The following is a 22,196-nucleotide window of genomic DNA, read 5'->3' as shown; positions in this document are numbered from 1 at the left end:
TTTATAATTGATGTGTAATTATAATTAATGTTTTTCATGTTGTAACCACCCAGAATCATTGGCTTCAACAGGGATGGGAAATAATTTTATAAATAAATAAATAATAAAATTCCACATTTCGATATCACAATATCGATATGGAGAGAAAAGATACAGTTACTTTGAAGAGTTGCACAGAGATGCTCCACTTGCGTCTGGACAGTCCAAAACATTTGATTTTAAAACTGAAGTACTGCACAACTCCGATCATTGTGACCCTTTGTAATCTTAGTCTCATAATAAGATGATATTAGATAACACACCAACAAAATACTTCAAACCTTTATTATATTTATCATCAAAAATCAGAATCACATAAAATGCTTTAAGACTATTTTTAGATATTAACATATATTTCTTCCATGCATGTAAATTTTGTTTAAAAGTCTTTCCTACCTTGGTCTCCAAAATTTAATACATTCAGGAAAGTCATCACATATCTTTCACCTATAGAATTAATATTTCAAATTAATGTTTCTTTCTCAAAGGGTGATCCTGCTCAGGCTTGGGAATAAAGTGTCTCTGCTTAAGAAACTTTATTTGAATTCAAACAGTGTATTCACAGAAAAAGTGACATAAAGATTACCTTATACCTTACCTTACCTTACCTTACCTTACTCTACCCCAGTGTTTTTCAACCTTTTTTGTGCAAAGGCACACTTTTTTCATGAAAAAAATCACGAGGCACACACCATTAGAAAATGTTAAAACAATTTAACTCTGTGCCTATATTGACTATATATAAGGTGTTTTTCCCACGGCACACCTTACACTATGTCACGGCACACTAGTGTGCCGCGGCACAGTGGTTGAAAAACACTGCTCTACCCTATCTTATCTTGACAGTTTTCATCATGTTTCCTACTTCCCCCTTTTAGGAAAGGTTGTTGGGAGAGGCCTGGAGGATTATCTGGACCTTTTAAAGTCATTTTTAAGTTTCAGACCAGGGCATGGACCCAAGACAATACTGATTGTCCTTCGGAAAGACCTCTGATTGGAGCAGATGTGTCTATTCTTCCTCTCTTGATCTCTCAGTGGCTTGCAAGACCATTACTCATGGTATACTTTTGGACCTTGAAACCACTCTGGGGTTGGAGTAGAACACAGCATTGAAGTGGTTCTGCTCCTTATTTCAGAACCAGTTACACTTAGAGTTCTTGGAAAGGAGAGATCTATTCCACGCTCCCTTCTTTGTAGGGTCTCTCGGGGCTCTGTGCTGTCCCCATTTATATTCAACATGTAGCAGCTGAGCAAGATAGTTTGCAAACACTACAATGAGGGTTATCAACAATATGTTGCTACTTCTCAGGTATATATCTCTATCCCAGGATAAGCAAGTGATGGGGTTAATTCTTTGTGTCTGGAAGCGAAGGGAGTCTGAATAGGGAAGAACAGGTTCGGTTCAATCCTAGTGTCTTTGGATTTTAGAGCTTCTGGCTGTGATGATTTCCACTTTTAGTACTTGATAGGGTAGCACTGCCTAGTCAGAATTGTGTGCAAATTTCGAGTCCTCCTGAACTTGCAACTCCTATTCAAAGAGTGATTGGCATCCTTCAGTCTCAAAAGACTATGGTATCGTGCTCTGGAAAGAGGTCCTAACGCAGCATCTGGTGTGGCTAAAAAGTCCAATTCAGGAGTGGCAATCCCTTCCACACTGAGAGCAGATACATTCTGTTTCCTGCCCAGCCCCCAGCTTTTGCTGGTTCCGGAACTGCTTTTTGCCTCAGCCTGCCAAACAAGTGTCTCTTCGAATTGGAGAAGGCCATGCTGCGTCTTTAGCCTCCAAGCTGAACGATCAGAGGTCAAGGTTTCCCAGCTGTTAATGTCGATTCCCAAGGCCTTAGATCCCTCTTGCAGATATCCTTATATCGAAGCTGTGGTCTCCCTCTAGGAAGCTTTCCCTGCACTAATTCTCCATATAGGAAATCTTTCGGAATCTGACATTCTCATGACATGCCCAAGCCACCATAGATGTAGGTAACATAGGTAAAATTCAAAGAGTAGGTAACAGCTAATCCAACTGCAAGTTAGATATTTTCCTGAATCAGGAGCCCTGCTCATAGTCACTCATGCCTTGGTATTTCCTGAGTAAACTATTGCAACACACTTTACATGGGGCTGCCTCGGACGGTCTGTAAGTTAGATGTGCCTATCACTAAGTTTGTCTTTCTTATGGATTGAAGCTGGTTTGTCCTCAGCCTACATTACTTTTCTTATTTTTCTTTTGGTTTGATTTTAACCCTGTGCACCACACAGAGTCACTGTTGAGAGATTGGTGGCTATATAAACCAGGTAGGTAGGTAGGTAGGTAGGTAGGTAGGTAGGTAGGTAGGTAGGTAGGTAGGAAGAAAGAAAGAAAGAGAAAGAAAGAAAGAAAGAAAGAAAGAAAGAAAGAAAGAAAGAAAGAAAGAAAGAAAGAAAGAAAGAAGAAAGAGCTGCAAGCTGAAGTAGTAGGCAAGTATTTCTCAAAGATTCTCAAAATATTTATCAAACAATTCAGTACCTTCCATTTTGCAATGAACAGAGACAAAACATATATTAAAACAATCTCATGAAATCAGCATGTTTCTTCCCATTGCTCTTTAGCCTAAACCCATTCCAATAATTCTAAAAAATTCCATCAATGACATTCTTATTGCTATTGTTGGCAGAAGGGGATTGAGAATAAAAAAATTCAAGTTGAAGCAAGTGTCATACTCACCCTCTGTTAAAACCTGTTTTAGGAATGATTGCTTGAAGAAACTCCAAGTCAACCTTGCTTCCTTCCAGTTAACATTATCCTGAAAGATATAGAAATAATTAGGTATAATTAAGTACCCTGTCCCATTTTGTCTGGGTTTAAAAACAGCCAGCAGAGTTGGCCCCAGTTAATACTTGGACAACAAGCCTCTCTGGAACACCAGGGCTAAGAAGGCTAAAAAGAAATCCTGAAAGAAAGTAATGGCTAGCATTCAACTCCAGGAAGTCATTGAGAGTTAAGCTTGATTCAATTTACTGTACTTTGATATACCAGTCAAAATATTACATGACACAACCTCTGAAACAAAAACTATTTAATTAAAACACTATATTTAATTAAAACAAGATTTTAATTAAATAGAAATACACACATACATTTTGCCTGTTCCTGGTCCAGTTTCTGTTATATTTTCTGCAAGTGTTAATGTGAAAGACTCTTCATTTTTAGAGCTATATTTTAATATGCAGCTCATAGAAATGTCTTCTATTATAACATCTGAACTGTTCACCAGAAGATTAAAATGAAGACATTTTAGCTTACTCAGGTGTTTTCATATTAGAACTAACTATATATTTCCATAGTAAAATAAGCGTCTTTGGGCTAGAGGTTTTCTACACTTTTCTGAAAAATGATCTGCATGCAGGATCATTGAGTTAGCGCAGCTATTAGCAAAGCCATTTTCTGTACAATATAACATAATTATTATTTCTAAAAGGTACAATCATTTCTGGATCTAAGATTTGCTTACATAAATAAAAATCCACTAAATGAACTTTAAATCTAATATCAAAATGATTAAAAATGTATTTATAGCAACCCCAATCTTTTCTTCTCTGAAACATTTCAGAATTATTTTAATAGTTTTGTTCTGTGTCAAGTTTCATTAAAATCAAAAGATTTTAGTGACACAAATATTAAAACAATGGACTTCACTTCTTTTTATCATAGGTTTCTTAATTCTGTTTAAATTTAATATATCTACCCTGCAGTTTGTTGAGCACATTATACACTTGATAAATCAACATTTTGAATTCATATAAGTCATCTTGGATATGATATTTGTATAACTTTAAATATAAAGCATGATGTAGGATTATGCAAAATAACTGTTTCATAATCAGAATATTAATTTAAGTATACAAATTGGTTACACTCTTTTTGTCAGGCCTGCAGTTATATACCTTTTAGGATCTTTGGCCTGCCACACTCTCTATTATTTTTCCATGCTGTTTCATTAGTGTAGTAATTGGGAGGGGAAATAGTAAGGAGTAGAATTGTAGAATATGTTGTTGTCATTCCTTTCTAGAAGCCCAAGGTCATTCTTTGTCTCTGCACCTGACCGGAACTAGATAGGTGGAAATGCCACGTGGCAGAGGAAGATTGGACCATGTGATGAACTTGTGGGTGTGGGGACAAGATATTGAACTTTCAACTGGATGAACACCTAGGAAGTTTTCAGATTCAGGATTGCCACAGATGTGCCAACATGTCTCTCTTATTAAATTGGAAGTTTAAGGATAGTTCTGCCTTGGACTCTGATTTATTTCTGGATGATATTTGGAACGCTGACACTTTTATAATTAAGAATATATTGTGGATTTAAACTAACAAGCCACTAGAAACATGTTTTATAAAATAAATCTAAGTTCAGTGATATCATTGAAAGGTTTTTGCTTATAGGGTTAGATCTTGCAGTTATTAAGCAGTTATTCTGGGTCACTAAGCAGACAGAGTCCCAGGTAAGAAACACAGGGTACCTTAAGCATTGAGGGAGACTTGGGGGGGGGGGGTCCACTGACTTTGTGGAGAAGCCAGCAGAGAAGATTGCTAAAAGTATCATATGACTGTGGAACATTTGGCAACTAATCATATGTTGTACAGGTTGCCAAGCACTAAGACCGATCACTTAACTATGGAGGGGGTATGTGCAATGCTTTCTGATAATTGTAAAAGCTTTATGGGCCATAAAGCCGTTCTAACTTCAAGCATTCATTAAACAATCAGACTTAAGTCAAGGACTATTTATATTATAAAAATAAAGTTTGCAAAAGCACAGCTGAAACATATAACGTCTCCAGTACCACAAAAACTACTCAATAAACAAATGACCACTGATGCTAGTTAATTAAATGTTTTTCTCACATTTCCTCTTTCCCATCTTATATGTAGACAGTAGGCTGGACAGTATAGGATGGACAGATGGTTACTTTGTGAGGGGTCACTTCTTAAAGGATAGAAAAACCTTAATGCACAGAAATGGTGTAGGGAATAAGAAAGATGGCCTTGACAGGAATTTGCAGGAAATGTTACTTAGGCAAATGGGCCAAAACATTTTTATGTCCAGAATAGCCAGATAACATTTGAAAGTGAATCAAGCAAATGGCTCCCTAAATTACTGAAAGAAAATGAAATACAGACTGATCAGAGTGCAAGATTCTGTTAGGTTTCCTTGATAAAAATATTGTTTTTATAGCAATATTATTATTTTGGAAATCTTTTGTTTTGTTTATTTAGGTCTCACAAAAAGCCTAAGAGCAAAAATGCTTCAGCCCATTTCAGGTACCGATTTTTTTTTATTTAGTAATATTGAATATCCAAGTCATAAATGATCTTACTATATAACAAAAATGTGCACACAGGATCTCAAGTATCATATGCTTGTTTTTTCAAGCAATAAAATATAAATATTAAAAATGTAATTAACTGAAACCTGAAAAATGACTGTGAAACTAAAATCGATTAACAGCTAACTGGTAAATATATCATACTTAATCTAAGAATTTATGAGGACAATTTGGCCAACCATGAACAACAAACATCTTGTGCCAAGAAGTTATCTGATTTTTTTTTTAGTTGTTAGACTTACCTCATTTTGTCCCAAAGCAGGTAAAAAAGATACCATTCTAGTAATAGGAAATGATTTTTTGGTTGCTTCAGGAGAACCCAAAAATTTCATGAAATATATTATATAACACGATACCAGAATGGTAGTGTATAAAAGCTGCAAAGAAAAATAATTCATATAAGTTTTATTGTCAACATAGCAATGCAACAACATTCTTATTTGAACAGCAACAAAAGAGTTGGCAACATTCAAAAGTCACGCAATGACATCCACCCCGATCCTGCTTAAGGATCAACATGGTGAGGAAGATGTCAAGGGCCACAGGATGCAAGAGTATGACTTTTCTCTAGGGGGAACCTATCAACCTCAGTTTTCAGTTCAACCTCATATGTATTTGTGAGCACTCACCTTAACTTGGACCAAGAAATTTAAGATGATGAGGGGAATGCTGTAAGTAAGAAATGCTGAATTATTTTCAAGACTAAGCCACCCCTTATGTTCATCATACCTTCTTGGCAGAGTAAAACTGGCACTTCTGCATAAGACACAAGCATATACTAGCTTTCCATAAGAGCCGAGGTGGCGCAGTGGTTAGGGTGCAGTACTGCAGGCCACTTCAGCTGACTGTTATCTGCAGTTCAGCGGTTCTAATCTCACCGGCTCAAGGTTGACTCAGCCTTCCATCCTTCCGAGGTGGGTGAAATGAGGACCCAGACTGTGGGGGCGATATGCTGACTCTGTAAACCGCTTAGAGAGGGCTGAAAGCCCTATGAAGCGGTATATAAGTCTAACTGCTATTGCTATTGCTATCCCAATTATCCATCATGCTAAATCAAAAGTTATATGTGTCTAGCGTGCACAGGGATATAAATATATTTGCTTGTGAACACCATTAATCTACATGTGACTTAAGGAAAACATGCTAGTTTCTACAACCAATTCATATGATAGAACCAATAAATGGAAATAAAGCAGGGAGAAAATTGTACCTGAGCCAAAGAAAAGATATAGAGTCCCCAGTGTGGATATAAAACTACTAGAAGAACTGTCAAAAAGCATTTGCAAATGATTGACAAACTCTCAGCAATCACCTGTAAAGAACATACAAAGATCTTATCAGAAACTCAACTTCCTAATACTTATGTGTCAGATTCAAAAAACATGGAATCCAGAATTCTCATATTGAAACTTTTCTACAAATATGCAGTTCTGAAAAGCCATGAATACTTTCTATAAGAGCAGAAACTTCTCAAATTACATTTTTTCTTTAGGATGAAATTTTTCACTTGTTTGGGTATCCATATCCTCTGTGCCAAAAACAATGAATTGAACCTCAATTAAATTATTCTTGCTTTGTTTCAGGAAAATCAGAGTGTTATCAGGATTAAAAATCCTATAGATTTCAGTGAACTCTATATAGTTGAGTTGAGTTCATCACTCAATGATGAACAGGTAAAACAATACTATGGAAGAAATCTTATAGTCCCAAATGTTTCCATGTCTGCAATGATGGCTCTCTATTTTAAACAACACCATCATCAACTTTTAAAGGGAAATAAAAACAATTGCCAAAGATGAAAAGGAAGAATCTTCATGTACTTCATGGTTATGCAGAGGTGCCTTCTGCAAGACCACCTCTGTGTAAACCTCATTTTGTCAGTGCAACAGCACTTCCGCCACTTCTGCTTAGCCAGTCTAATGAAATGGTTAAGATGCTGACTAGAAACCAAGAGACTATGAATTATTGCATGAGACCAGAGGTGTGACTTTCTCAGCCCAACACATTTCATGGTGTTATTGTTGTGAAGAAAATAAGAAACAGAAGAATTATGTACATAAGGTACATACATTATTGCTTTGAACTGTACAAAAATAAAAGGTGGTATTATTATCATATACATAACAATGTGAAATTAAAGCTGCCAGTTCTTTAGCTGATGTTGGCCTTCATTCATATCAAGTTCTTCCCAGGCTGTCATAATCTATATGTGCAGATCCAAGCAATGAGGCTTTTTGTTTCTAACATTGGAGATTTTATCAATAGGCAGATTTTCTAAATATTGTCCAAGGCTTTTGGGTATAATAGCCAATGTGCAATAACCATTGGGACCATCATTGTCAGTTTATGCCATAATCCTTCAACTTCAATTTTCTGATCTTGATACTTTGTGATTATTTTGTAACTTTGTATTATGTATGATTCATTCACAGTCAGCCAGATATTCAGATTTATTGTTGTTGATGTGGTTATTATTAATTATTTCATCAATAAGACTAATGCATTTAAGTTAATAAGTATAAGTATAATCTTTATTGTAATTGAGCCGAGCCGAGGTGGCGCAGTGGTTAAATGCAGCACTGCAGGCTATTTCAGCTGACTGCAGTTCTACAGTTCGGCTGTTAAATCTCACCGGCTCAAGGTTGACTCAGCCTTCCATCTTTCCGAGGTGGGTAAAATGAGAGCCCGGATTGTTGTTGGGGGCAATATGCTGACTCTGTAAACCGCTTAGAGAGGGCTGAAAGCCCTATGAAGCGGTATATAAGTCTAACCGCTATTGCTATTGCTAATTGTACTTAAATACAACAAAATTGGTTATGTAGGTTAATGTAGGTTAATCAGTAAATCAATACTTTGCCTATAAGAAAATGTCAGAATATATGTCAGAATAAAGATTTTTTTAACTTCAGACATCTGCTTGTTACTATAATTTTAAAAGAAGCAAGAAATACAATTTCATATAGTTTCACTAACCTTTAGCCGTACAAGTAAATGTATTTGAGCTAAAATCCAAAAAGGTTCACCCAGGAGTTCAATCACAGCGGAAAGACAAAAAGCAAGTACTCCAAAATTATAGTAAGGAACTGCATTTTCATTAGGAACTTCAAGTATATCTAGCCAGATCCAGCCCAGGAACACACACCAACATATGCCCAAAGGAACTCTACAAAAGTTAAGAAGATGAACCATTAAGCCAAAATTAATAACTTGCTCTTTTCTCTCTTCAGTGTGAATTCTTAGAAAAAAATCTGCATCCAGTTTTAGCAAACCAAGAGTAAGTACAATAAACTTTAAAAGTACATGCATCTGTTTTTTCCTACATCTGCAGAAATAAATTATTTCTGTAGTTTAATTACAATATTTCTTGGAGTGCATTACAACTTACAGGGTTTTTGCATACATATTTATTTGGGAAATCTATACTTTTCATCCCATGCTTCAGGGTAGGAATGCTCTTTGGAAACTAATAACCCAATACAAAAAGCAAAAAAGGAACAGCACAAACAGCAAATTTTGCAGGTGTTATATGCAAATATGCATGAATATGGATACAAACACACACACAGTGTGCTTTTATTTGCTTCTTCGCTCACTAAAAAAGCCAGGGCACTTATATTTCTTTGACTAAAGCAGAGTATTATATAAAAGTTCTAGTCTTTCCCACCAGCACTGACTTTCCAAAGTTTATTTAACTTGGGAACATTAGCATTGCAAAATTGGTGATTGCTTTTTTTTTTCCAGCCAGTAAGGCAAGAATTATTCCAAAACAAATCATTCTCATGCAAGAGCTGAATAGCAGCTTTTCTCAATTTCTCAAATGTGGTTTATGGAGATGTGGTAATTAATATATGCAATTAGAATTAAATTAGAATTAGGTAAATTAAATTACCTAATTAAATATGAGGTAATTAATATATGCAATTAGGATGAAACTACTACAGATAAACTAAGATGTAATTTAGGTAAGTATTAAGTCCCTTAACAATTTCATAGCCTACCTTGAGGGACTCAACTGTCTGTTTCTCCATGCAATCATGATTTCAAAAACAAGCTCCTATACCTTTTCAAAAGTTCAAGCAACATTGCAGAAGAACTGCAGAAGAAAGTAACTGAAATGTTCAAAGGAGTAATTTAAACTTACGTTAGCCATAATAGATTAAATGTTTGTGTCCAGTTTCTCCTTGAGCTCCCACTCAAACAAGCTTTACGGAATGCTTCTCTGGCTAAGAAAACTATTGTTGAATAAAGTAGCGTCAGTCTAATATTTTGGAAGGGAAGGGAAAGAAAAAAGAAAGAAAGGGGGAATTTCAACAATTGATAATTTTATTTTATTGTTAATATAATTATATTAACTATGTAACTATTATAACTATCAATAATATGTATCAAAGGAGATTTGATTACTTAGGGGATTACTTACTTATCAATTGTGAATTGCACTCACCCAGGTTCACATGCAACCTAGCGAGAGTCATAAAATGTTATGGAAGTTGTGCCAGACACACAAACTAGGCATTTGAAATTTTAATAAGCTCATAAGTCATTTACCACCTGCTCCCTATTTTTAACAGAGGAAATATGATCTGCCCAATATGTATTTTCAAACTACTTACATTTCAAAATACTTAAGTTTTTGTCTTTTTTAAATTAACATTTAAATTAATCTTTTATAAATACATAGCTTTTAAAGAATTCTTAAATTTACAGTAGCTGTTAAAAATCTGAGATGATATCAAAAATTTCAGTGACGTTTTTTTCCTATTTTACTTTGCTTTCATATATTTTGTTAATTGGGAATCTCATTTCTGCAAAATATAACAGCTAGAATCTATATTCATGCTTGGTAATGAGCCCCAGATGTTACCTTAAGTTTCTTTTCTCTGGATCTTATCTAAGTTATATTTAAATGTTATACTAAGTTTCTTAGTAACACTATTAATTACAAAAAATATAATCTTACAATATTTTACCATTTTGTATGCATTTGTAACTCACATAGTATCAAGAAAAGTGGAAATGGTTTTTATTAATTTATACCACAGATTTATATATGTATTCCCATTGTTTATTTTTCACCTACCTAAAGACAAGTTTTTGAGGGTTTCGTAATAAAAATTAAAATCAGGAAATATACAAAATGAAAATCATAAAGCAAAAGCACAGAGAAAATATTATTCAATATTTTCTTAGGTCTCTCCTAGAGTTCTATTCTTTCAGCTGTAATTTAAAATAACCGCAGGTAAAGAATAGTATATTAAAGCACGAGTGTCAAACTCGCAGCATCACATTGACGTGACGTATCACGCTATTTTTCCCCTTTGCAGAGCTGGGGTGGGCGTGGCCTGTGCATGACACATTCAGCCCATGGGCTGCCAGTTTGATACCTCGTATTAAAGTATCACTAAGTCTGCATCAACTTACACAATAGCACTCTTAAAGGTAGAAATGTATTTTGACTGTTATTTTTCAGGCAAGATTTTTGTGAATTAAGGGAAGGTAGAAAAACTAGTACATTTGGCAATACCTGATGTGCAATTAAACCCAGAATATTTCACATTTTGAAATAATAAAAATGCGACCAAATTTCATTTCATTTCAAGAATAACTCAGAACTACTGAATACCTATTAAAATCAGGAGTGACTTTGCAAACATAACATTTTCAAAACCACTAGATATTTACATAATTTAGAGGTAAAGGCGTTTATTCAAAAAACTAAATCACAAACTCAAATTTGCATTTATACATCAGTGCAGAGCTTGATTCCTTCATACAATTCAAAATATGTACTTGCAGAATCATGCCAAGAAGCAGAAAATTAAGTAATTTATTCAAATTTATTCCAGAAAGAAATTAGAGAGCAAGCTATTATAACCATTAATATGTCATGTTTTTATAAAATGATGATTTATTACCTTACATTCACAAGACCAATTATTTCTTTTGATACATAACGTAAAGTAAAAGCATTTAAGCCAAACGTAATTAGCCGGAATAGCACCTGCAAAAAGAAAAGTGAAATTATTCAAACATTAACTTTCAGACTGTAAGATTTCAACATTTGTTTGTTTAGATTTTTGGCCTACCTTTTGTTCAGAATTTCATCTTAACACTATGATCTTATTTCCACTAAATAACAGTAAACCCTTCAATTTGTCATCACTCAAGAGACATGTAGGATTGTTTCCTTGTTCTAATAGTGGAAGTTGGATACTCCAAAAATGCTGCCTATAAACTTTTACTACAAACTCAGTAATAACTCTACAGATACTTATATTTCATGTATTGATTATACATGTGAGAGCAAGCCCTTATAAGGGAGTTAAGTCTAATTAACGTTCTCACCTTTAGATTTAATCACACTTATAGCACATGAAACACTTGGAACGCATAAAACTTTTATTAGTTTAATTTGTAATATTACTAACATTCATCAAAATAAAATCATTAACTTGCATTACCAAATAAACCTTACAGCATGGAAAAGAGCAATCCTACTGTATTGTAGGATGTAGAACAGAATGGTAAAATCTGAGCATAATGAAAAGCTTTTGCAAAAAGGTATCAGCGTTATTATTAGCTTTTATATGAAGTTCTATATATGGCAATAGAAAATAATTACACAAAATATTGTAATTACACCTTGGCTGTAATGATTCTTAATTTATTGCTATACGGCTACTGAACTATGCTGTTTGTTCAGATTAGAGCATAACCCAATCTGTGGGGCAATGCTTTAATCTTTTCAAGATGACTCTTCATCAGTTGTTTAAAGCTGAGTCTGTCTCTATTACTTGTATCAAAGAATTCTTCTATATAAGAAGAGTCCTTTTTTCCTGGGTTAGCCCTACAGATCAGAGGCAGCAGCAGTTTTATGGAAATTGCTTGATTTAATTATTCCAGACATAGAAGCTCAACAATGTAGTTGCAAGTCATGCACAAAATGCACAAAAGTGGGGGGAACGGGACTCTGAAATAACCACAATGGAAGAATGCCTGATGAAGATGATAAAACTTGCAGAGATGGCAAAACAACTTGCTTAATTAAAGTAAAATCAATAACTACATTTATCAGTAACTGGAAAACCCTTCTGGCCTTTCTGCTGTAAAAAGAGAAAAATGAACTTGTGATTTCTGAGGCCGAGAATGAGAAAGAATAGCTTATGGGAACAAGGAAATTATGAAATAATCTTAGAGATTACCTTAGAGAGGGTAAATATAAAGCCATTTATACTACTGTCAAAAGATCATAAGATAATCTTTATATTCTTTTCTTTCTTTCACATTATTCTTCCTTATTTTGTTTCTTTTCTAATATTTGTGTGTGTGTGTATGCACATACACACACACACACACACACACACACAAATGAAAAGCCTCTGAAATAGCCTCAATGGCGGAATGCCCGATGAACAGAATAAAACTTGCAGAGATGGCAAAACAACTTGCTTAATTAAAGCAAAATTAATAACTACATTTATCAGTGACTGAAAACCCTTTATGTGTATGTGTGTGTGCATGTGTACATGTGCACATCCATCCATCCACTACATGCACACATGCATGCACTCACACATACACCTACATACACACCACATACACATATACACACACCTACATATACATATATATACATACACACACACACACATACTCTACATTTTTTGACATTAAATGAATTACTAGGAAGAATATGAGGGAAAATGCTTATCTTTTGAATGCATGTATTACTAAATCCACTTATGGTACCTATCTCATTGTCAATTGTGACTAAAATGATAACATGAGATCATAAGAACTTTACCCAATTCTCTGAAATGAGAACCATCTGACTCTTTGCATTGAATTGAAGATTTAATAAATTAGCTATTCAATGTGAGAAATAAAGAAAAAAAGAGCATAAGAAGAGATACAACATGACAGGAACAGCTCTAAATCCAATAGTAAGTATTTATCCAAAGAATGTGATGCCGATAAGCAAATTTCTCTTAGGCATACATTCTTTGTTAGGCCTTACATATTCTGCCATTTGCCATAAATGTTTTTATGGTATATAAATAACTATTCAGTTATTTCAACAAATAGTTTTTATGAAGTACATTTCTGGGAAATGTCAAATATGCAGATGACAAAGAGATAAGGGGAGCCAAAGCATCTTAGAGGATAGTATCAACATTCAGAATGATGACAAACTGAACAAGAAGCAGAAATCAGCAAGATGAAATTCAATAGAAAAACAATGCAGAACAGCTGAACAGGAAGTGGGGGGAAACCCTCAAATATAGTGTATGCAGGGGTGACTATATAGACCAGCAGTATAGACAAAAAGGACTTGATGTCTTGATGAATCACTTTAGGAATGACACTGAAAACTAGAATGTATCCATTGGAGACCCAAAGGCACTTTTTTCAAAAGGCAACTGGACTTTCTTGGGGGCGGTCTTTGAAAATGTTTTGCTTTTCATCCAAGAAGTTTCTTCAGTTCTAACTGACTGTTGGTGAATGACTGTTGTAATAAGTCCAGAGTCAATGGATATGAGATGGATGGCAAACAATTTTCATAAATAAATAAATATTTCCCCACCAAGAGAGTTCAGTTGCCTTTTGGAAAAAGCACCTCTGGGACAACCATGACCTGAATGATTCAGAATCTCAATAGACATATATTCAAGAGGAGAGCAATTATGATGTGAAGGGCATCATGTCCTGGAACAATGGGGGAATGCTGAATAAGTTTATCCTGGAGAAATATTCTGGGAACGCATAATAGCTATTTTCAAGTCTCTCTCTCTCAAGGGCTGTCCCATAGGAGACAGAGCAGAACTGTTCAGAGTTGCTCCAGGACACAAGAAACACTAAATTTAGATTACAAAGTAGGTTTCAGCTGACCATCAAGATAATTTCTTAAAGAGATGCTCAACAATGAAACAGGATGTCCTATGAGGTAGTGGGCTCTCCTTTCCTGGCAGTGTTTAAATAGGGGCTGGACAGACATCTATCTGGGATGCTATCTGGAGCAGTGGATTCCTGCAGTGGAGAGCAGGTTAAAGTAGAAAAAAAAATCATTTCCAACATTTCGATTCTTACGATTCACCAACCGGAAAGACTTCGGTCACACATACTACGATCAATTTTTGAAACTCCACTGATTTTTGCCTATTGAAGTCACTTTGCCTCCCGGCTTCTCCAGCAGCTGATTGGCATGTGTGGACGCCGTTCGGCTTCTGTCCACTTAAACGGGAGCTTGAGATTCACCACCCCTCCTGGAAAGAGCCAGTTCGAGAAAGGAGAAGCCGGCAGTCGGCAGAGGAGGCGGAAAGAGAGCGAAAGGGCTGCTGCTTGCGCGCCTCTGATCTCCATCCCCGCTTTCCCATCTTCTGGGGCGGGTACCTGCAAGAGGGCGTTGGAGGAAGCCAGCTTGGCAGTATCTCTGAGCACGTCCTGGGAGCCCATCTTCCCCGGTATCGTTCCGCCATCCTTCGCGCCCATGCAAAACGATTCTCCGTGCGGTCCTTCCGACCTTTTTGCCTTCCCTCGCTGGCTGCCTTGTCAGAGGAGAAGCAGCCAGTGGCTCCTCCCCGTCGCGCTCGGATCCCGTCAGCTGCAGAGGGAGGACGAGAAGGCGGCGGCATTGGCACTTGTTCCACCTAATCCGCTGCCGAAACCGTTGCGCTGCCCTTGCCTTTTTTCTTCACATCTGCAGATTCACACCTGCAAAACCGGGAATCCAGCTGAGAAGGCTCGTGCCGCGGAAGGCGCTCCTTCTCTAAATCGGCCGGTTGTCTTGGGCAGGGGTGTTTTTGCGGCGTTGTTTGCCGCGGTAAGGTGGAGGAGAGGCTGGTTTCCCTAGTCCTTATTCCCCAGTCCTATCTCGTACTGGGAATAAAGATCGGGACTTGGGATGGATTGGCTCTCCACTGAGTTTGCGGCCACTACCTGCTACTGATGGTTTTTCTAGTTAGACGGGTTTCTTTGAAATGTCCTATACGCCTAAACGTGGCAAAGGTTAATCTTATGCATACTGCAGCTTAAACGGAAGCAGATTTTATTACTCTGGTATTCATGCACATATAAACATGCAGAATAACAGAGTTGGAAGGGATCTTGGAGGTCTTCTAGCCCAACCCTTTGCTTAAGCAGAAGCCCCTATACTTTCAGAAAAGTGGTTGGCCAGTATCTTCTTAAAAGCCTCCAGTGATGAAGCATCCACTGCTTCTTAAGGCAAGCTATTCCACTGGTTAACTGTTCTCACTGTTAGGAAATGTCTCCTTAATTCTAGGTTGCATCTGTCCTTGATCAGTTTTCACCAAGAAAATTAATCAAACATAAGGAAACATGTGCTTCCTTTACACCAAAGCACTCTGTATCTCCCATCTTTTGACCAAGAAATTCCTTGCTGGTGGAGAATACCTTGGCAGCTTTGATTGATTCAGGCCACTCTTGGCTGTGGTGATGCAGGACACAGATTTGGCTCAAAACTTTAGTAGCAAGATCCTGACACAGAACAATTCTCTGTCCTTCAGAGCTTTTGGTGCTACAAATAATATAGCCATGGCAATTGGGAAGTTTCATTTGAGGAAGGTGAAATGAACAGTTCTATGTTCTTCTGTCTAGGAACAGCTCCATGGGAAAGCAATTTTGGGTCCTCAGATCTACTGTGTGTATCACTCCTAGATCAATCCAGTGCTAAATGTAATTTCACCACCTATATTACTATGAACATGAATTAAAAAGTGAATCTTTCATCACTGAACCATTTCCCCTTTGAATTTGATAACTGATACAACACTGTCAAACTACATAAAGAAAAAAAGGAAGCTTGAGTGAATCCTTACAACATGCCAAGCCAAAGTAAATAAATCATATTATACCTTAGCACAGTGCATGAACTTCATCTGCCTTCTGTCTCAGTGGGCTTGGGTTGTCCCTTTCAATGATTGGCCTCTGTGTAAAGGGAGAAGCAGATAATGAACAGTGGAATAGAAAAATGTTTCTTAATTTCTAATGCATAGTGCCCATTACACTAAGCCTTGATTTCTAATTTTTCAACAAGTGGTAAATGTTCCAGGTTTGTCCACCTCACAAATAAGCTTCCAGGCTTAATTATTAAGTCATTCACACAATTTGGCTGGAACTAAACTAACAGTGAACACTGATTAACCCTTGATTGTGACCTCCTGTATTATGCAGTCATAACTAAAAACTTTTTTTCTCTATAGCTAAATCATAAAGTGGTTTAATTTGGTTTAGCTCATGTAAATCCAGACATTATGGCTTATGAACCATAATTCATGGTTTGGTATGTTGTGAAAATAACACATACTGTATGTAGTCCATTCAATATATTATGGTTAAACAGTGGCTTAGAATACTGTGTGACCCTCAACTAAAAGTGACATCGGCATCAGCAAGAGATGATAAAACATGTACTGTATTGCAGCATCGCATTGCAAGCCCCAGCTCTTTGTAATTGTGTCCCAGTATCAAGTGAAGGGACATAAATCTCATGGTTTGGGTTGTGATTGTGAGCTGTACATCGGAATCTGGCCTTGAAATTAAGAGGCTAAAGAAAATAGGTGGCAACTCTCTATAGACGTTTTGGGTGAAGGGTGTTCTGCCTATGTAAGAATCAATTGTACTCACAACTGAAATCCAGTGAGAATTCCTTGCCACTTAATCATTCCAACAAACTGAAATTGGAAACATGGGAATTCCACACCCATTAAAAGTCATGGTTGGCTATGTGGAGGACCACACATCACAGAAATATATAATGCTACATTTATTGACAAAATGACAACCATAAAAAATATGGAAGAAGAGAACTGATCAATATGAAGTACAATATGCAAGATTCAAATTTGAACTAAAGCAGAAATCATGAAAAAAATTACACAGACACATTATAATTTACATAGTTCTACATTTTCTTCTACAACAATGTCAAATTATGAAAATAATTGCCATGTTTTTTTTTTAATTTCAAACCCAACTTTACCTTCACTTTTATTTTTCAAATATACACAAGTATCTGTAAATAATTGCTTTTATAAAGCTAAATAAATAATGCAGTTATTTGGGGAGAAAAGCTTTTGGATTAAAATAATCTTTACAGGAGATTACTTTACAGAGTATTAAAACATTTTTATTATCTTGTTCTAATGTAATCTGCTAATAGTTATAACTGCACAATTAAATACATCATTTGAACCCATCTTCAGACTAAAACTTTCCTGCATTATATAGCAAAAGCACATCCCCAATTGTTTTTCAACACATGTGTTTACATAAACTGCCTACAATCATTAAGCCCAAATGGATCTCGATCAATTCCTTCAGATAAATACAATTTACTCAGCACATTTTATTCATATATAGTATTATTGAAAATACCACTCTGCAAACACACATTTTCATTACTGGGTGCAATCATATATTAGTATTTCAAATGTTTATGTAATTTTCTGTTATCTTCTCTAAAATGAATAATACTTATTTCTTCAGAGTTTATGCTACCTAAAATGTATATATAAAACTCTCATGTTTGCCTATTTTTCTTTAGATGAGCTATTGCATTACATCTTTTATTTTGAATACTAATACAAAATATTATAATAATTCTGGAGGTAGACTAGGGTTAGTTCAACAATAAAAGCATTTTGTTCAATAACATGTATCTATGTATTAGTTCCACTAGATGGCAGGCCTTCCTTAGAGCAACAAGTAGAAAGGTAATTTATGAGAGTGAGGATTTAATCTTGGCAACATCTTTGCTTCTGGGTAATTTTTTTCAATCAATTTTTACCATGTCATTGATGGAGACCTGCAATTCTAAACACAGTTATCTGGGAAGTTGTTCCAACTCAGGGAGACCTGCTTATGAAGAAAATACAAATCAGAATATACTAGCAGGGCACAGTTAACGGTTATGGGAGGAGGTGGAATTGATGTGGAAATACCTAACCAGGGGTAGGATTGAAAAGTTTTAGCACCTGGTTCTCTTCCTGGTTGCTGGATGGGCGTGGCCATGGGGGCATGGCATAGTTGGCTTCCTGCACCATGGCATGGGGGAGTTTTTGCCCTCCCCAGGCTCTGGAGGCTTTCACTGAGCCTCCGAGAGAGGGAAAATGGCCTCCCCCAGGCTCTGGAGGTCAGAAACAGGCTCATTTCTGGACTTCCAGTACATGCACTTACCTAGCATCCAAAACGGGCCACGTGGAGACTCTTGAGAGGGGCAGGGTGGGGTGGGTGGGGTCAGCCAGTCCCTTCAACTACAGGGCGGGGCATAACCTTTTCCTAGGGGGTCACAGCAAGATCGACAGCAGTTTACAACTTCCGCGACACCTCATTTTAAAGCCCATAAAAAACTGAATTGAATGAGCTATTAAATGTTAAATTTGCTTTAAGAATGGCTGGAAAATTCGATTCGGAAGAACAAAGGATCATTGACAGAATAAAATGCATTGCCTTTCGAGAGGCTCGCGATGCTGGAGCGACGTTTATCAATCGAAAATGGATTGCAAACAAATTGAAACGTCATCCGGATTGGGTTACTGATAATTGGAACAAAACAGCCCAAGAATGTTTCACAAAATTTGGAGAAGGGCGTCCTCTGCAACTGTCCCAAGAAAGCAAAGCCATCATTGCAACTGGCAGTCGCAAACAACGAAAAGGAAACCGAAAAGTGGCCCAAGAAATCCTTCAAATTTGTGGAAAACGAGTTGATCAAAGGACAATCGGCCGATATCGAGAACGAGAAGGTTTGAAGCCATTCCACGTCATTTGCAAACCATTGAAAACTCAAACACATGTTCAAGATCGGCTTTGGTTGTGCGATTGGTTGTCTGAATGGACCGAGGAAGATTTTCTTCATTTGGCGCCATCTGACGAATTCTTCGTTTATGCCATTCGAAAACCGAATTTCCAGAACGATCGAATTTGGGCTAAAGACGTCGACGACATCGCCAAACATGAACAATATCGACAAATCGTTCGCAATCCGACTTGCATCGGGATTTTCGTCATTTTCACAGCCAAGAAACTGCATTGGGTTTTGAAGGATAAAGGGGAATCCTGGGATGGCAGTTATTTCCGTGAGAAAATTTTATTGGAGAATGTCATTCCATTTCTCAGTGATCCAGCAGTGGTGGTTGGTGAGGCTGTCTTTCTTCATGACAAAGCTCCTTGCATGCGTGCAAATGCGACTCAGCAATTGTTAAAGGAAAACAATGTCGAATTTTGGGGCAATGACGTCTGGCCGGGAAATTCGCCAGATCTCAATCCGGCAGAGAACATTGGGGCCATAATTAAGGATGAAGTGGAAGCTCTGATGATTCAGGAGCAAGGTCAAAATCGATATTCGGTTGAAACTTTGAGAATGAATTTGGAAACTGTGTTGAAAAATCTGGAAAATCGAACGGAACTGTTTGAAGATTTGTTGTGTTCTTATCCACCTCGTTTGAATGCTGTTCGAAGGGCTAATGGTGGTCATACTGACTATTAAATCGTGTCAATAAACTCAGTTTTTGATGGGCTTTCGAATGGTGTATGAATTATTTGTGTTGTTATTACAAGTGTTGCTGTGACCCCCTAGGAAAAGGTTATGCCCCGCCCTGTATGGTTTGGCGAATGAGATTATAATTAACTTCCAGTTGACCCGAACCAGGCCAAACTGTCTGAATTCCACCCCTGTACCTAACTCTATCAGCAGTTGGGTGTCAAAGGGATTAGTTTAAGCAACAAATGTAAGTTAATTTGTTGGTTAAATCTTTCCTTCCTGCTGCTGAAATTGAGAAAAAGGCCTAGGGACGAGCCATAGAAATAGAATTTCTTTGGACATTTTAATCTCCTTTAAACTTTTGGTTTCTTCCTCTCAAAGTGGACACAACTTCCCCCCTCTCCTATTTGACTGCAGTAAAATTGATCCTAACTGCAGTATTGCAGATATCTTCTTTTCCTGGTCCATGAATAAAAAATTGTAAATCCAGGATATGGTAGTCTCCTTTGCAACAAATGGGAAGACTTCAGAATGGCATCTCTCCGATATATAGGTGATTGTGCGATGCAAGGAAAGAGGGCTAAAACGTGAACCAGAGGTGGTATTCAGCAGGTTCTGACCAGTTCTGGAGAACCAGTAATGGAATTTTTGAGTAGTTTGGAGAACCAGTAAATACCACCTATGACTGGTTCCCCCCCACCCCACCATCTAGTCTCTGCTTCCCGAGTCCCATCCAATTGAGAGGAAATGGGGATTTTGCAGTAACCTTTCCCTGGAGTGGGGTGGGAATGGAGTTTTTACAGTATCCTTCCCTTGCCATGCCCCACAAGCCATGCCATGCCCATAGAACCAGTAGTAAAAAAAATTAATCTCATCACTGATGTGAACCCGCTTGAGTTGCTAGCAAGCATGCAATCCTCAAATTTTAAACATGTCAACAGGAAAAACTTTATGATATGGAACTGGCTATTCCTTTTTCATTAAAATGAATTTATTTTATTTAAATATGTATAAGAATTAATTGTTATTCATGTACTATAGCACATTCACACTATTTCATAATTTATTGTGGTGAAATCTACCATCCAAGTAGCTTAATGAGGAAAGAACATACTCGGTACCTGCGGGAGTCCAGAAAATCAATAGGAAAAGTAGACTAGAATAATCTGAAAAATGGTGTAGTATAGTCTGATTTTATTATTCTGGTACATTCAGAATACGATCTTTTGTATAAGTAACCCATATAAAACTCCAGCAAATTTAATACATTATAAAATTAGAAATTGTGCAATGAAAATAATGATGTGGATAAAAAGTAAATATGTTTATTGTTTATTGTTGATCTAGTTACTGTAACTTTCATTCCAACTATAAATTAAAAGGGTAATCGAACTATGCTATAAAACCAGTCTTGTTAATTATCTATGGTTTGCATTGTCTGCAGATTTCCATAAGTAGTTACTATAATGTCAATAGTTGTACAGGTCTGTTATATAGCTTTGCAATTTTATATGAACCTCGCCTCATTTGGAACACAGAATAATAGAGTTGGAAGGGACCTTGGAGGTTTTCTAGTTCAACCCCCATCCCTCCTCAAGCAGTTGTCCAGTATCTTTTTGAAAGCCTCCAGTAATGGAGCACCCACAACTTCTGAAAGCAAGCTATTCTGTTGGTTCATTGCACTCACTGTCAGGATTTTTTTCCTTAGTTCTAGATTGCTTCTCTCCTTGATTACTTTCCATCCATTCTTTATTGACTTACCTTTTGAATGCTTTGGAAAATAGTTTGACCCCCTCATCTTTGTAGCCAGGGTAGAGTATAATACATAAGTAATTATTCTTTCTCTGTGATTTATTTAATAATAAACAAATGTCTCACAAATTATTTCTTTTTAATAACATATGTTTGAAATCAAGTTTTCATATTCAACTGAAACCTGACATACCGTATATTGTAGGTATCTAGTTGTGTGGCTGGATGGGTAACTATGGAATTAGCCTTAGTAAGTGGGCAAGTTATTTTGTGCATCAATCAAAATCCAGCAAATAAATTAAAGCACCAACCACATCCCACTCCATTCCTTCAGTGGCTTGGTGGGCATGGTGTGGCTTGGTGGGTGTGGCTTGGTGGGCATGGTATGATTGGTGGGCATGGTGTGGCTTGGTGAATGTGGCTTGGCAGGCATGGCAGGGGAAGGATACTGTAAAATCTCCATTTCCTCCCAATCAGCTGGGACCTGGGAGGCAGAGAATAGATGGGGGTGGGGCCAGTCAGAGGTGATGTCACATGCGCGCTT

General features: G+C 36.8%; 1 protein-coding gene across 1 annotated transcript in view; it reads right to left on the bottom strand.

Annotated features, from left to right (window-relative positions):
• RFT1 (RFT1 glycolipid translocator homolog) overlaps positions 1–14,981 on the bottom strand; it is a 29,583-nt gene extending 14,602 nt beyond the window's left edge. Inside the window, exons 1-8 of the mRNA XM_014062924.2 lie at positions 14,794–14,981; positions 11,319–11,404; positions 9,545–9,661; positions 8,377–8,566; positions 6,614–6,715; positions 5,646–5,780; positions 2,741–2,819; positions 436–486 (exon numbers count right to left, since the gene is read on the bottom strand). Of these exons, the coding sequence (XP_013918399.2) occupies positions 436–486; positions 2,741–2,819; positions 5,646–5,780; positions 6,614–6,715; positions 8,377–8,566; positions 9,545–9,661; positions 11,319–11,404; positions 14,794–14,892 (859 nt within the window). The 5' untranslated portion in view covers positions 14,893–14,981. The remainder of the gene's footprint in view (positions 1–435; positions 487–2,740; positions 2,820–5,645; positions 5,781–6,613; positions 6,716–8,376; positions 8,567–9,544; positions 9,662–11,318; positions 11,405–14,793) is intronic.
• Between the last annotated feature and the right edge of the window lie 7,215 nt (positions 14,982–22,196).

Source organism: Thamnophis sirtalis, unplaced genomic scaffold, assembly GCF_051295495.1.
Source record: "Thamnophis sirtalis isolate CommonGarterSnake01/CBP01778 unplaced genomic scaffold, rThaSir2_p1.2 scaffold_3, whole genome shotgun sequence".
Classification (NCBI taxonomy): Eukaryota; Metazoa; Chordata; class Lepidosauria; order Squamata; family Natricidae; genus Thamnophis; species Thamnophis sirtalis.
Note: the sequence above shows the minus strand (reverse complement) of the source record. Positions and strands in the feature narration are given on the sequence as shown.